General features: G+C 52.6%; 1 protein-coding gene, 1 long non-coding RNA gene and 1 other non-coding gene across 3 annotated transcripts; 2 read left to right on the forward strand and 1 right to left on the reverse strand.

Annotated features, from left to right (window-relative positions):
* Positions 1–12,381, reverse strand: SNX33 (sorting nexin 33). The gene is made up of 2 exons (XM_039856687.1): positions 9,675–12,381; positions 1–5,016 (listed from the first exon to the last, which is right to left on the reverse strand). Exons 1-2 carry the CDS (start codon positions 11,143–11,145, stop codon positions 4,763–4,765), a joined length of 1,725 nt encoding a protein of 574 aa, XP_039712621.1. The 5' UTR covers positions 11,146–12,381; the 3' UTR covers positions 1–4,762.
* Positions 11,910–13,894, forward strand: LOC120597917 (uncharacterized). Its single transcript, XR_005651470.1, has 2 exons — positions 11,910–12,037; positions 13,493–13,894. It is a non-coding gene; the product is annotated as an uncharacterized LOC120597917 (long non-coding RNA).
* Positions 13,895–15,916: 2,022 nt separating this feature from the next.
* Positions 15,917–16,023, forward strand: LOC120597986 (U6 spliceosomal RNA). Its single transcript, XR_005651479.1, has one exon. It is a non-coding gene; the product is annotated as a U6 spliceosomal RNA (small nuclear RNA).

Consider the following 16,023-nt stretch of genomic DNA (forward strand, 5'->3'; position numbering starts at 1 on the left):
TCAAAATTAATAAAGTTTAATTAAATATCTATAAGATAAGACATTGTCGAACAGTAAACTGAACCCAACTCAAACATATATTAATGACTTTTAATGTGGAATGCAGGCAAAATTTCCTGTGTGACTCGGCCTCCAAAATTCAAAGTGCCAGGAGCCTGCCTATGGCCTTCGAACATACCATCCCCAAAACATAAATACATCCCTCAGGAAAGAAGTGGTCCCCAAATTGATTGGAGATTAATTTTTTACCTTGTGGAGGAATGACAAAGCAAGAGAGTAACTCAGGTCAGTTATAGAGAAATGAAGTTGTGTTCCTCATACGTTCATCTGTAACAAAGACCCTGAGTCACCTCAGATGCCACCAGCCTGCCAGCCATGGACCATGTGATGCCGTCATCAGACTCTTCATCCCTGGACACTGGCGGGACCCACCTGGCCTAAGGCTACCTCCCATTTCAGCAGCTGGGTTCACTAGCCTCTCATTCTTTCCCATCTCTGAAATGGAGATCTTCCACTCCCTCTTCCTTGGGACCTAAATGAGTTAATTCATGTGACTTTAAGGAATGAAGCCAGAGAGCTGGGTTCGAGTCCAGCTCACCTCGGCCTCACTGTGTGATCCTAGGTAGGTCCCATCCTCCCTCTGGCCAAGTCTTGGTCTCTTGTCCATGAAATGAAATAATGATGCCTAACAAGGGCTGTTTTGCAGACCAAGGAGGCCATAGCTGTGTGAGATACTGTTTTTTAAACAGACTGGACTGCTTTGGGCTTTGACTAATGAAACAAAACCAAAGGAAAAAAGGTTTGTGTTAAACTATGTTGAACTCCAGAGAGGCATTTCACAATCAACCCTTCTGGGCTATGTCTGGGGAGGTGAATTTTTGTTCCCTGTGATCTTTTTGCCAGGGCTCATCATATCTTTCTGCCCTAGCCAGCAGAGAGGTACCAGAGCTGAACTGGTGGGGAAGCAGGATGGGGGGTAGGGTGAGCCGAGCAGCCTTGGCTCCTGAGGGCCTGAGTCAGCAGGCAGGCAGGCAAGGCAGGCCCAGTCCTTGCATACTTGGGGAGATGGTACAGGAATGTTCCTCTAGCCCAAGGCCTGGGCCCTGCCCACCACATCCTGGCTCTTGTTCTTGTGGTATGGGAGATGCCTGGAGCTTTGTTTGGTGATTTCAGCCAGGGGCCTTCAGAGGCAGTCTGGACCTGGGGACTGGCACAGTGGGGGCAAGGGCAGACCACAGAGCCTATGAGGAGCTGGGCTCTGGCCCAAAGCATCCCCCAGCATACTGGGTGGTGCAGCCAGCTGCCACCCTCACTAGACCTCATCAAGTTCCTCATCTGTGCAATGAAGAACTGAATGTGGTAGTGTTGGGTGATGGATGATCCCAGCTGGCTCCCCCAGGAGCTGGTATAGGTACAGTCCAGGTACAGCGAAATGTGTGTGACACCTTTGCTAAGTGCCTGTGTGACTTTGTAGGCGTATGTGTGTGTCATTGTGTGAGGGTGTGACTATGTGCATGGAACTGTGATACAGCTGGGAGTGATGAGACTGACACTGTCAACAGAAGACAACGTGTGTGGATGCGGCCAACATGTGTGGATGACCATGAATGTGACAGTGTGTGGCACTAGGAGTGCAACTGTGTAAGCACGTGACCATACATACACATGTATGTGGTCAGGTGTGGCTTATGTGCCTGTGGGCAGGTTGTGTGGCTGTATGTGGCTGTGCTTGCTTTGTGTTGGGCAGCAGTGTCTATGACCATGGGGATGTGCGGATGACTGTGTGCGCCACAGAGTGGAGGAGGGTGGTGAGCTGGGCCTGAGGCCACCTTTCTCTCCCAGGCCTGGCTCTGTTCCAGCAATGCTACAGTGGTTCGTGGCCCTTGTGTGTCTAAAAGGCGACAGGATATAGGATATAAAGACCACTTCCATCCCCAACCCCCACATGTGGCCACAAAACAGGCTCCTTTCCTGGGCTGGTCCCCTACCCTCAGGTTTTGGTAGTTAGTTGCCCAGGGCAGAGAGGCCTTGTTTTCTGTCTCACTTAGAGTAAAATAAGGGAGGGAACTGCAGGCCACTGGGCCCAGCTCAGTTTGGAACATGTGCTTCACATGTGACTGAGGCCATGCCACCACCAGGTCACCCCCCTACACACACCATTCCCCAAATTCCCTGCTGAAAGGGGCTCTAGCCAGCCCTGACAGATCTCAAATTACCCCAATACCCTGACCCACACAGAGATAGAAAGAAACCACGGAGAGAGGCTGATATCTTGGTCCCCACCACATATGCTGACCTCAGAATGCCTGCCGTAGGCCTGACCCGTTCCAAGACTTCACGTTCTGGTTCTTCTCCTAGGTCCAATCCCCCCAGAAAAAAGTGTCAGGCCAACTCCCTCACCATAAGGATGGGAGGCATGGGAGGTAGCCCCCTTCAAGAGAGGGACACAAGAGGACATTCCCAGGGCAGGAAGCATGAATGGGGACTTTCCAAGCAATGTGGGTTACGAAAAGAATTCCCTCCCACCCCATCCAGACTAACTCTTCTCGCCAACTGTGATCAGATTCCCCTCTGCAGAAGACCACCTAAAGGTCAAAGCTGAGAAGGGGTTAAGGGCGGGAAGGTCCTCAGGAGGTTGGAAAATGAAGGAAGGAGGATAGGGAGGGGAAAATTCCACAGAAAGTCCCAAATCTGACCTAATTCTGACCCAGGGCCAAGGGCCCATTCCAGAAGCTCCTCTGAGGATGCTCTGCCCTGAATGAGGAGCCTTTGCTGCCCCTCACCTCCTCTCACTGCCCTAAGCTACTGAGCGTGTGGCCTAGCCAAAGCCTCCCCTGATGCCCAGAAGCCAGCACTCCTCTCTCTGTCAAGTCCCCACTGCCCCAAAAGAGAACCATTGTTTCACCAGCACTCCTCTTTCCCGTGTGTGACCAGATTCCTGTCCATCCTGTCTGGGGCAACCCCAAGGGCAGGGCTAGGAATCCTCCTGTTTCCAACAAGGAAGCCACCGTGGACTGGCCGCCCAGGACTACCTGGTGGAGGACAGTTTTTGAGCAGCCACCTCCCCTGGACTGGGGCCTCCCTGGGGAGAAGAACTCTGTCAGACTGTCTTGGGGGCACAGCCTCCTATCCCTTTTTCATCCAACTCTTAGTCCTAGACCACAGAGCAGCAGAGCTAAACCCTGGGCAGGATTCCACCATTTGAGAGATGAGAAGAGTGAGGTCTGGGAAGCATATGGATCCAGCTGTGGCCATGGCCACCTGTAGATCCCAAGCCAGAACCTCCCATCAGCACAACTTCCTCACGACTGCTGAGGTTTTGGGGTAAATTTTGTGCCTACTATGACCTCAGGGACAGTTAGGGTTCTATCCTTCCCCCACCCTCATCCCCTCTGGGATCCAAACCAGAAAGTCATGTGTTTGTTATCTTAATTTTAAGAGGTTTATCAAGAAAACAAGAAAGGAAAAAGATTCAAGCAGCAGCCAGGAATGACCATGACCTCCTGGGGGTGTGGGGGATGCCAACAGTGGCACCTGTCAGTTCCCTCTAACCCACTGCTGAAGCACACCCTGGCCTGGGAGGAAGGAATAGCCCTCTCAAGGATGTAAACATGGGTGGGAGACAGGTAACAGCTAAGACCCAGGCTGGGATCACAGTGAGGCTGGCCATGGGCAGACGGGCCCAGGGTCCCTAGGCAGTGGGCAGGCCAGCCCCTGTTTTTTTCCCCTGGGTTTCCCACTATACAACAGGAAGGATTCCAGGATTCACAGGGCCTGAGGACCCTGGGAGCCTGGGGTCTAAGCCCGCTTGAGTATGGGGAGCTATTGCTGGTGAACTCAAATATCTGGTACCTACTTTCAGGTGTCCCCTCCAGGAAGATGCCACCAGGTCCTGGGGTTAATAGTGTCTCAGCACCTTGAGCCCAGGGAAAAGGTGCTGCACAGTCCCCTAACCAAGGGGCAAAGGGGGCTCAGCAAGTGGAGAGAAGTCAGGAGTGAGTTGGCCTGCAGTCTCTCCTGTAGGAGGCAAGGGTGGGGCAGGGACAGGGACATGGAAGCAAGGAAGATCTCTCTCCTCTATCACACAGGCCATAATCCCCACCAAGGTAGGGCAGCAAACCTGCTTAGGAAAAGTAAGGGCGAGGGAAAGAGATGTTTTCATGCCTCCACACCTTTGCCCGTGCTGTTCCTCTCTTCTGAATGTCCTCCCCATCTACTACCCCCATTTATCACTTTGTCATTCTTTAAGACGCCACTCAAATGTCATCTACACCATAGAGTTTACTCTGACCAGCAGAATGAGTAGTTCCCTCTATGAGCTTGCAGGAACCCCTTATTTACCATGGGTCATTCTGCATTGCCCCCATCTGTTTCTGTGTCTGATCCCCACCTCGACTGGGGACACCCTGAGGGCAGGCATGTCACAGCCCTAGGTGACCCGGGGCCACAGCAGGCCCCAGTGTCTGCTGAGTGAACAAGGGAGTGGTGGCTTGGTGTGTGAGCACTTTAGGCTCAAGGGGAGGCTAAGACCCTGGCCTGGCCTCAAGTGACTGACCAGCAGCCTAGGCCTCAGCCTGGAGGGTTCCTGGCCCCATTCTCACCCCTGCTATCCCCCCACCTCTAAGGGGTGGGGGAGTTCCCCAGGGGTACCCATGACTCTTCCAAAGTCCTCCCCAGCTGCTGCTGGTACCGGCAGGTCTAGAGAGCAGAGGTGCACTGCAGTGACCAGGCCGAAGGCAAGTTGGGGGCCAGGTACACCCAGTCAGAGGTTGTCGTACATGCGCAGCGTCTTCTCTAGCTGCTGGCCTACCCGCTGATAGAAGAGGATCTGCTGGCGCAGGTAGCTCTGCATCATGTGCTTGAAGTCGAGCTCACGGCGCTGGTGGAAGTGGTTCATCTCAGCCTGCAGGGCGAAGCCCACCACACGACAGCGCCTGCGAATGCCATCTGCCTCGTCCTGCACCATGCGGCCCTCATCACTCATGCGCTGGCTCTCCTTCACCTTGGCAAAAGCTCCTAGCACAGACAAAGTGGAGAACAAGGGAGGTTAGGGCTCTTATCTACCCATTCCCTCCCTAAACTCTCTATGAGCTCCCTCAAGAGACCTTCATTAGCTCAATTCGGGCCTTGCTCCTGGACTCCAGACCTCGGGTCCAGCCACTGGATGTCTCCATCAAGATGTCCCCCAACCCTCATTTGGCACATCCTAAACCAGATGCACCTTCTTCCCTCCAAACCTGTGGTACTACCAGCAGCCCACAACTCGAGCAGTCATAGCTCAGCTAGCTACACTGATTTCTAGAAGCAGCTGTTGCAACCCACCTTCTTCTCTCATACTGGCTCCTAATTCAGCTTAGACATCACCTCTTCCAGGATGCATCTCCTGCACACCCACTGTATTAGATGCCTCTCAATTCTCTCAGGTGTCCTAGGCTTCCCTCTACCACAGCTCTTACCACCCTGTCGTTTCTCTGACTGCCTTCCTCTGGGCTGTGAGCTCAATGTCTCTAGCAACCAGAACAAAGACTAGCCCACAGCAGATCCTGATGAGTGTCTACTGAGCTGACTAAAACTATACCTCACTGGACAGCTATAACAGGCTCCCAAAGGGCCCCCCAACTCCAACCCAGTCTCTGAGAGGTTCTCCAAAGCATCTGAAGAGCAGCCAAACTAGGTACCCATAGTTCCAAGCCTTAGCTGACTCTCTTTTGCCTGAAGATCAAGGTCCATACCCATTCGCCTGGTCTGTGAGGCCCTCTGGGAATTGGCCCCTGCACCCATACGCACTGACCCCATGTTTATCAGGCTCACCCTGCTCTTTTCTACTTTCATCTCTCTGCTTGCTGGACCCCTATGTATCGGGTACACCAGGAGCCTCCCTCAGTGCTCCCAGGAAGAATGTTCCCCATCTCTATCACACTGCTGAGTCTAAAACAGAGCCTCAAAGGCCACCTGGAGTTTTCCTTTGTGTGTATCTCTCCAAAGACAGGCCCTGGCCCCTCCTCACTCTAGCTCCCAGGGGACCAGAGGAGGCCATTTTAATAACCAAGTGACAGATGGAGGGCAAGGGATGAACCTGGGTAGGTGATCCAATTTGGAAGAATCTGAGTGAATCTGAAGAACCAATGAAAAAGCAATTGGTGAATGGGTTTCAGTTCTGAATTAACAGGTACTTGACTAATGCTGCACTGAAGCTGGTGGGGCAGATGCTGACAAGGGGAGGCAGTTTGCCTTTGCCCAGCACTCACTCCTTCAGAGCTTTAGGAAATCCACTGTGCAAAGAAGAGTTAGGGGGCGGAAAGGGCTGGCATGGTGGACAGCACATTCCTGGAGCACTTCAAAAGTTTCCACTACACATGAACAACATGCTCATTATGCATGCTTCCCATTTATTCTTTAAGGAGGCCTCTCAAGGACCTTCAAAATGTATCTTTTTACTCTCAAGTTGTTAGATGCATTCAAGATGCATTTATTGAGCATTTACTATATCCTGGAAATAACTCTGGAGGCCTTTAAAAGTGACAGCACCCAGATTAGTAGACAAGTGCATGGCTAATTGGCTAATACTGGCATTTTGGGCAGATGAATTCAAGTTTGGACAGTCTCCAGGGCTGCTCACATAGCACCCAAATGAACTCTGCTTTCACCAGGTCCCAGCCCACTCAGTATTTCTGTTACCTTTCTTGAACTACCTCCTGCCTCCTGTTCTACCCCAATGGCCGACACTTGGGCAGCAGAAACAGAATCACCCTAAGGCCTGGGATAAAGACCCAATAAGAGACTTCAGAGCAGAAGAGGCCCTAGAGCCCAACACACACACACACACACACACACACACACACACACACCCCATACATACACACCACCACTGTATAGAGAAACTGAGGCCATGAAGGAAGGAACTTGCTAGGGGCTCCTACCTCCTTCCTGCCCCACACATGAGGGATGCCTAGCCCAGAGATATCCCTCCATAGTGGGGGATGGACACCACCTCTATGCAGGGATCTCAGGCCAGGTCACCTAGGTATTTGTATGGGGCTCCTAGACAATGAACTCAGAGATTCAAAAAGGTCTCAAGAAATAAGGAAGGACAATAAGAAGTAGAAAACAAGACAATGAAACTGGAGTTAAGCTCCAACGAAAGGCACCTACTGGAAGAGGAGACGCTAACCACTCTGGATTCCACCTGCCTGAGAAAGTCAAGGTACAGTGGGAGTGGACCTGCACTCAAGAGGGCTTTTCTCACCCATGGCCTTAGAGAAAGGAAAGGCCTCTTTTGTTGATAAGGAGACTAAGGCCAAAATAATAAGAATGACTCTATTGCAATTGCTAGGTATCCAAAGACAGGCAGACAGGCAAAGAAATAGGGATGGGGGGCAAAGGCCATGGGGGTGAGGGGGAGGCGGAGGCCCCACCCTGCTCTCTGTCACCTCTCCACCCTGTGACTCAGCTCTAGGGCCTGGACCAGCCAACACTAACGTGCCCCAGAGACAGGCTGAGTGAGAGTCATGGCTCAGGCCCGTCCAACATCCTCCCTAACATTCCACTTAAGACTCAACCTGAGAGCTGAGGACCCAGGGGAGGCTCCTGCCCCAGCAGTTGTCCTGTAGGCTGGGTCCTAGGAACAAAGAAAAGAGGGTTGGAGCTTTAGAGCTCCAGGATCCCAGATATAGTCTCAAAGCTCCCACCTTAATCCGTCTTGCCCCCACGTCTTGGAGGTTGTTACCATGTACACCAGGCTGAGGTCTGAGTCCTAGTCTCAACTGTGTCACCTCCACCAGACCTTACCTGGTCTGCAGGTCTCCCCGCCTCAAGTAAAAAGTCAGAAATGGCCTCTCTTAGCTACATTTCCCTGTCCCAGGGTCAGAAAGGCCAATCTGGATTCATTCTCTTCACTTACGTGCGAGCCTGGGAGCTCTGGGTATGGGGCTGCCTTCCTGCCCCCAGCTCTGCCTGGGTGAGGGTCCCCAGCCACCCCAGGGGGCAGCTGTTTAATTACTGTGACCTGGCTTCCCCCCTTCCCCCTCCCTCTGCCCACATGGGAACATGCTATCCAAGGAGCTGGTTGAACCAGCTTTCCCAGGCCCTAACTCAGTGGGCGTGGCTCTACTTCCGGCAGGAAGACACCTGCTACAGTGGGCCCCAGCTGGCTAGCCACCTCCCCTGCCCTAGAGCTCAGAGCTAGATCTCAGGCATCACTCTGTCCTCAACCAGATTCTCCCCATCCCTCCCCACCTTGAAGGCCTAAGAGGTCACTGGGTCCACTCTCTCTCGTTTTACAGATCAGGAAATGAAGGCCCAGAGAGCAGAAGGCACTTCCCAGGGACACACAGCAAATTGGGGGCAGAGCCAAGACTAGAACTCAGGCCTCCTGTCTCCTGAAGCTGAAAGAGGGAAGGAGCAGAGGAATGTGGAGATGAGAACAAAGGGCAGAGAAGGAAAAAGAGAAAGTAAAGGGAGAAAGGAGGCTGGAAGCTACATAAGTTCTAGAAGTCAACCTCCTGGTAAGGAGAACAGGGCTGGTTTACTCCAGACTCTCCTGGGAACCAAGGTACAGGGTGGTATTTGCTAACCCCTAGGCTCAGTTCAGAGGCCTGACTCCTGGTCCCACCCAGAGGAAAACTCCCCACCAAGCCAGGCCTGACCTCAGAGCCTAGGGGCCAAGGAGCCAGACCCACACCCTAGACGTTCTTCCTGAGTTGCCAAGCAGCCCTAGAGAGGACCACACCTCTCTCTTGACATCTGCCCTGACTGTTATCCCCAGGACTCAGCCACCTGCCTGGTCAGGTGAGCCCAACTCACAGCAAGAAGATAGCCAGGCTAGGGGAAGGGGCAGTTGGAAGAGCCCTGTGCCCCTGGACCTCTGGTTCCTCCCCTGGCCCAGCCCGGGTGCCCCTCAATGACCCGGGATGAGTCACTTCCCTGGCAGTTCCTTGACATCCCCACAGTAACAGACAGGGGCCTATCCTGTCCCTCCCTCACAAAGGGGCCGTGAGAACTGAAAACACGAACTGAGCTTGGGAGGTGGCCAACATGAATGTGTCCTTGGGGAGGCACAGGAAGAAGGTACAGTCCCAGCTGGGCCACGGACTCTCTGTGCAACTACTCTTCCGTGGACATCAGCTTCTTCATCTACGGAATGGGGGCAGCGACCCTCCCGCACACAGATCGGGAGCTCACAGATAGGATACTCAGTGGTGAGAACAGGCTCTGAAGGGAGGTGAGCTTGTTCGGCAGTGGGAAGACAGGCTATACCACACTGTTGTTATCTTGGTCCCCCATGAGCCTGTGGGCTCCTCAAGGGCAAGGCCTGGGCCGTAGTCATCTCCATGTTCCCAGAATCCAGCCTAATACCTTGAAGAGCTCAGTGTATAATTGGTACATGAGAAAATGAGACAGAAACAAAAAATAACATATGCAGGAAGAAAAGAACAGACAACAAGAAGGTAAACAGCAAGCTCCATGCAGTCAGGGACCAATCCATCCACAATATCCCTGCACCTAGAATAACACCTGCCACATATAGTAAGTGCTCAACACACTTTTTGAATCAATGAATAAGACAGGTAGAAAGACTAGATGAGCTACTCTGTTTCCGTATAGGCCACGCTCATGTCCCCACATCCAGTAGAGTGCAAACTTAGTTAGGGTCTCCAGCCTGCAATGGCTCTTACCTTTCTGCAGGTGGATAATGTCAGGGAAATTGGAGAGCAGGCCCTGGTACAGAGACAACATGTCGAGCATTTGAAAGAGGTCATTCTTGGGCTGCTCAGCGAACATCTCGCCAACAGCTTCATAGGTACGGCCTGTGTGAGAAATGGCGCTATTGAGGGCCTCGGAGCTAAAGGGGGGGTCCATCTGGAAAGCATGACTGATGGCTTGGAAGGCACTGCCCAGCTTCTGAAACTCCTTTCGGAAGCCCCCCACATGCTTGCGCACCAGCTCGGATGCTACAGTGCTAAGCTGCAGGACGCTGTCATCCATCTTTTTGCTGAAGGCCTTGAAGGTGTCCACACGGTCCTCCACATCCTGCAGGTCCTGGTACTCCGTGGGGATCTGGAAGGTGAGCAGAAAACTGGCACCCACCATCTCATCCTTCTCTGCCCGACGTTTTCCCATCTTCCACTGCTTGGCATCCAAACAGCTGAGGAAATGCTGGAAGCCCTCATACTGGGACAGCACAGGGTGGCTGGTCATGTGGTCCATCCAGAGGATGAGCCGCCGCTTCCGCTTCTCAATGAAGTCCTCCTCGAAGCGGCCTGTGGCCTGCTTCTCTGGCAGGTGGGGCACTGAGATGACAGTGAACTTGTGCAGCAGGCGGTTATAGAGCCAGTCGAAGTGCTTGTAGCGCCGGTAGACAGGGGAGCTAGCATGGGTGGGTGTCAGTTTGTAGGAGATATAGCTTTTGATGCCCTTGAATTTGGTTTGTTTGGTGGGGTCCTCCACTGAGCAGGCAAATGGGTGAGGGTTGGCCTTCCACTGGGGGCCACGAGGGCCCATTTCAATGGAGTATGTCTCAGCGATCTTGGCCATCATGGGCACATCACCTAGGATGAAGGCCTCTACTCCAGAGCGCACAAAGCACGAGAAACGGTTGAGGTTGCGCCCCACCACACTGCCTCGCTTGGCAGATGCCAGGCTGTCCTGCCGCTCCAGGAGTGGCTTGGGCCGAAAGGCAATGTGCTGCCTGGGGTAGGCACCGGGGTAAGAAAGGTTGAGTGGGGGGTGCCCATTGGTACCCAGCTCACCAGCCTGTGGTTCCTCCACCACTGTGCATCCATCATCCCAGTCATCCCAGTCATCATCATCATCTTCTTCAAAGCTTCCCTGGTTTGAGAGGAAGCCACTACCCCCACCACTCTTGGAAGGGTTGGCCACATTGGGGCTGTGATAAAAGTTCACGTGGGTGCCTGGAGAGCCTGCAGGGCTGCTGGAGTAGTCTGCATGGTTGGAACTGGTAACAGAACGGATGATCTCCACATAAGAGGCAGGAAAGAGCCCTGATTCACCACGGCTGTTCTGGCCCTGCAGCCAGCCATCCAGCGAGGTCTCACTGAAGATGACCAGGTCCTCATCCTGCTGGATGCTGATTTCTTCCTTGTTCTCACTGCGGAAGTCATAGAGGGCTCGGCCTTTTAGTGCCATGGCTGTGCCAGTGATAGAGAAAGATGAGAAGGTTCTGCCCAGAACTGGGGGCACTTGCTAGGATATCCAAGAATGCACTGGCAAACCAAGGCTTGCCCCAGCAGCTTAGTCTCTCAGCTCCTAAAGCAGATCTCAGCACACAGAGATGCTGTCCAGCCTCTCTCTCTTCAAAGCTGTGTCCATGGCCCAGAAACTGCCCTATCAGGTTTCCCAGCACATGTCTGGAGACAGGAGAGGCTCATGTCCATAGTCTTCCTCCCTCCCTTTAGCAGCCAGAGGGAGAGTCTCTCCCTCCTCCTACTCCCAGAAGAAAAGTCAAGTGACTCGGAGAAATAAGCTCTGAGAGAGCAGGAATTCCACTTTCCACTGGAACAACGTTTTAAAACAAAAGAGAATCTCTTGGAAACCACCGTTCCAGAACCCCGGCAGCTCTAGCTCCCAGCTTTTTCTGGCTCCTCAGGCCTTGGGAGACTCACATTCTCCTAAGATCTGCTCCTTCCTCCTTCTTCCTCCTCCTCTTCCTCCTGGGCCACTAGGTTTTCAAAAATCCAGAAAATCCAAGAGCGGCAAGGAGAAAAGCAGCAGCCTCCTGAATCCAGTCCAAGGGTGGATGTGTCCGGCTTTCCAACGAGCCAGGCCGGGAAAACAAGGACTGAGGCTTACACAACAGGCCGCCAACTCTCCGACCCCACAGCACAGAGGGCCCCCAGCCGTCTCTGGCGCCCGCTCCCCAACAAAGTGGCCAGCCTCCGCCCCAAGGAAGGAGGGAGTGGACTAGGCGCTCAGGCGACTTCTGGCCACCAGCTGAGTGGCCTCTTTTGTTTGCCTAATTCTTCAGCAGTTTCTGAGCCTGAAGTTGACTCTGATCTGAGTCCGAGGACGCCGTTCAAAGGTAAGCCCAGCCCAGCCGTAGACACCCGGTGCCGGCCCTACAGACCCCTGCCCTCGCCAGCATGCGCGCACACACACAACAGGAGTTTGCAGAGTGAGCTCCCGAGAGCAGATGGCGTCCCGCCTGCCGTCCTCTGCTCTTGCTGGCAGGTCCGGCGGTGAGTGGCAGGCTGCACCCCCAGGCCGCCTTCTCCCCCAGCACTCACAGCCCCTCCGTGCCGCCTGCGAGAAGCCAGCTCCAAAACAAACAAAAAAAAGGCGATTCTGGGAGGTGGTGTCCCAGAGAAGGAGGGAACAGCCTGAGGGCGGGGGGAGGTGCGGGGAGAAGGGAGGGAGGGAAAACAGGCAAACTCCACAGCACTTCCGCAGGCAGGCGGGCTGGCTGGGCAGGGATCACTGGCTCCGCCCTCCCGGGCCTGGGGCGCCGGAGCTGCTGATCTTCCCTTCCCTTCTTTCCTTCTGGCAGTGGCCCTCATTTGCCCTGCCGGGATGAAAGAGGGAGGAGACAACCTGCGAAGAGGCGCCTACTGCGTCGTTCTCCCATGCAGGGAGGCCTCTCCCTCTCCCTCAATCCCCCCTGCGCCCCCCGCGGCAGGGAGGCACCTCTCCCTCTCCCTCAATCCCCTCTTCGCCTCCCGTGGCTTTAGCACTGCTCTTCTCCGCCCCCTGCCCCCTTCCAGCCGCCGCAGCTGCCTTGCCTTCTGGGCTCTAGTCACCTTCCTGCCTTTTTTGTGAAGCCAGTGGAGGAAAACTCTGAAAGTTTGCAAAGTTCGGGGCTGCAGGGAGGGCGCCAGAGCTGTGACGGGGGAGGGGGTTGAGGAAGGGTGGAGAGCCACAGATGCCCCCCCACCCCGCCGCCCAGCTCTGGAGGGACTGGGCGGTGGCGCGCCCGGAGATTGTTCTCTGGAGGGGGCCCCTGGAGCCAGCAGTGCACACACGGAAGAAGCCTGAGAGGCCTGGGATACTGGCCGCTGCGGGTCCTAGTACCTAAGTCAGACAGAGCCAGGAGCAACCTTGCCCTGGGAAACTTCCTTCATGGGGAAAGACAAGCCCCTACATCTGTTAGCGACAGGGAACAAACACGACCCGGTTCGGTCTTGCTTTTTGTGTGGCGCAGGGACTGGATGTTCCCTCTTTGCTACCAGCAAGGAGAAGGGAAGGGTGGTCGGGGTAAGGTTCCAGGAAGAGGCAAGGGGGATTTGACCCTTGGTCAGCCCATCCAAAACACTTTGGGTACTGACTGCAAGGCACGTGGGGGACACTGGGGATTACAGCACTACTAGGCAGTTCCATTCCTGACCCGGAAGGTTTACAGTCCACCCTCTGATCCTTACTTCATCCATTTTGTCTCTCTTTCATTTATTCAATCATGCTCTCAAGAAAACATTAACTCAGTAGCTGTTCTGTACCAGGATCCCAGGCTCCAAAAACAAATAACATTGTTCTTACCTTCCAGAAGCTCAGGTATGTCCAACAAGGAGACAGATGCTCCCTGTCCAGTGTGACCAGTGCCATGAAATGTGCTTGGGAGGGCATCTACTCCAGCCTGGTGGAGCAAGAATCAAGCAAGGCTTCCTGGAGGAAATGTAGAAGGTGAGGCAAAGGCTTCAGCCCCTACTTCCATTCCTGGCTATGCCCTGGAACCTTCCTTACCTCTCAAGCTAGGATTTGCTTCCCCTTCATTCTCACTCTTCCCACTTGTTGCAGATTAACTGGCACAAGGCAGTGCTGCTAAGGTAGCAGCCTTGGCTGTTTTGAGGGGTGTGATTTGCAGGCCTCTGGCTCCAAAACCCAAATTGATTGGTGCAGTGAATAGATGCAATTCCCTTAGCAGGGCTGGCAAATAAAGGTTTTTTTTTTTTACAAACTCCAGAAGTCCAGCTGTTAATTTACACAGAGAAGTAGATCTATCAGGCAAACCTGAATTTTTGTATTATAGATCAAGACAGTTTGGGCTGCTCCATGGGAAGCACGGTTACCAGAAGGTTAGTACAGTGAAGCTGGAACCCCGAGATGCAAAGAGGGAATGGTATGGCAAGTCTCTCATACCTTGAAATCTATCCTCCTTGAGAACTTGTCCTCTTCCACAGAGGCAGCCTTGATACTAAGGACTCAGTTTAGCCTAGTATCTCTGCGACCAGAACCTGAATATGTTTCCCCCAATTGTTTTGGGATGCCACTTTTCTGTGATCTCTCTTCTCTTCAAAAAGCCTTTCTCCAAGTTGGGTTTAACAATAACGGCTACTTTCTTGATGCTAGACACTGTTGTAGACATTTTGCTTTTATTAGCTCACTTAATACAATTGGGATTTCTGCTCACACAACTAGGGTCCTAGTCTGGCCCCAACCTCTTGAGGGGCCCCCAGCCACCACCTTGATGGCCTTTGGTTGATTGCCAAACACTTCAGTCACACATTTACAGATCAACCATCTTGGATTTGCTCCCACATCTGTTCTGGGTAGGTTTTTCTAACTTTCAGGGGATACCTTTATTTCTAGGTTCTTGGGGAAAACTCACTCTTCAGACTCACAGACATTTCCAGAACTTGTATCTTCCATTCCTACCCTTCCAAAGACCCTCTTCAAGCTTAGGGGTAACAGAGCTCCTGGTTACTAGTCTCAGGAAACCACTAACCTTTGTGGTTTCTCTATACTCTGCCCATTCCTTTGGAAAGGTTCCTTTATTAAATTCTCTTCACATCATTGTAATTGGAGTATGTTCTCTCTTTCCTTCTGGGACCCTGATTCCTACACAGAAAATAGCATCCATCCCCCCATTTAGATATCTAACTTTCCTTCTTTAGGAAAGGAGTCAGCAAAGGAGAACCTTGGCCAGTGTTTTCCAGGCTGATCCTGCCAGTGGCAGCATGAAAGACACATTGGACTATTACTATAGTAATGCAGACAAGAGATGATGAGGGCCTGAGACAGGGCAGGAGTAATGGGAGTTTATGGAGGTAGAATAGACAGGAATGGCAACCAAAAAGATGTGGGTATTGAGGGAAGACTCAACCTACATCTTTAAAAAATAGATTCTTAACTCCACTTCCCCCACCAGCTACTGCCCCATTTCTCTGCTTACCTTTGCAGCAGAACTCCTCAAAATGGCATCTATATCAGTTGCCTGCAATTAGATCCTTTCTCTTCTTAAACCTCTCTGGCCGGTTTTTCACCCTCACACGCCACTGAAATCTTGATGTCATCAATGACTTAATGGTTATTCTCAGTCCTCTTACTCAACCTATCAGTAGCAGTCGACCAAGCTGGTCGGTCACTCCTTCCCCTTACATACACTTTCTTCACTTGTATTGGGGGTACGATTCTCTCTCGGTTTCTCTCCTCTCCAGTAATTTTTAACACTAGAGTAACTAGAGTATTGTGGTCCTCTTGTCTTTTATATCCATGTTCACTCCTTTGATGACCTCACCCAGACTTATGGCTTCAAGCACCATCCATCTGCCAATAACACCCCAATTTTTTTTTTTATCTCCAGCCCAGCCCTTTCTCTAAAAGTCCAAACTCACATACCTTTCTCCTTGACTTCTCCCCTGGGATCTCTAATAGACATCTCCAACCAAACATGGCCGAAATGGAATTTCTGATCTTGCCCCACAAACCTGTTCTACTTGGTAGCTTTCTCTATCTCGGGTGATGAATACTTTTCCCCAGTTGCTCATGCTCAGAACTGGAGCCATCCTTGACCCTCCTCATCATCCTGGGGCTCCTCTCTCATCAGCATCTCACTGCTGCTCTCCTGTCCCAGCCACCATCTTTCTCACCTAGATGGCTGCGACAGCTTCCTAATGGTCTCTGTTTCTACTTGTCTCCTGATAGTCTGTTCTCAACACAGCACCAGATGATCCTTTTAGAATGTAAGGCTGTGCTCCCTTTGGCAGCACATATACTAAGATTGGAAGAATACAGAGAAGAGTAGCATGGTCCCTGCACAAGCATGACACACACATTCGTGAAGCATTCCATATTTTT

Source organism: Pteropus medius, unplaced genomic scaffold (genome assembly GCF_902729225.1).
Source record: "Pteropus medius unplaced genomic scaffold, Ma_sr-lr_union100, whole genome shotgun sequence".
Taxonomy (NCBI): domain Eukaryota; kingdom Metazoa; phylum Chordata; class Mammalia; order Chiroptera; family Pteropodidae; genus Pteropus; species Pteropus medius.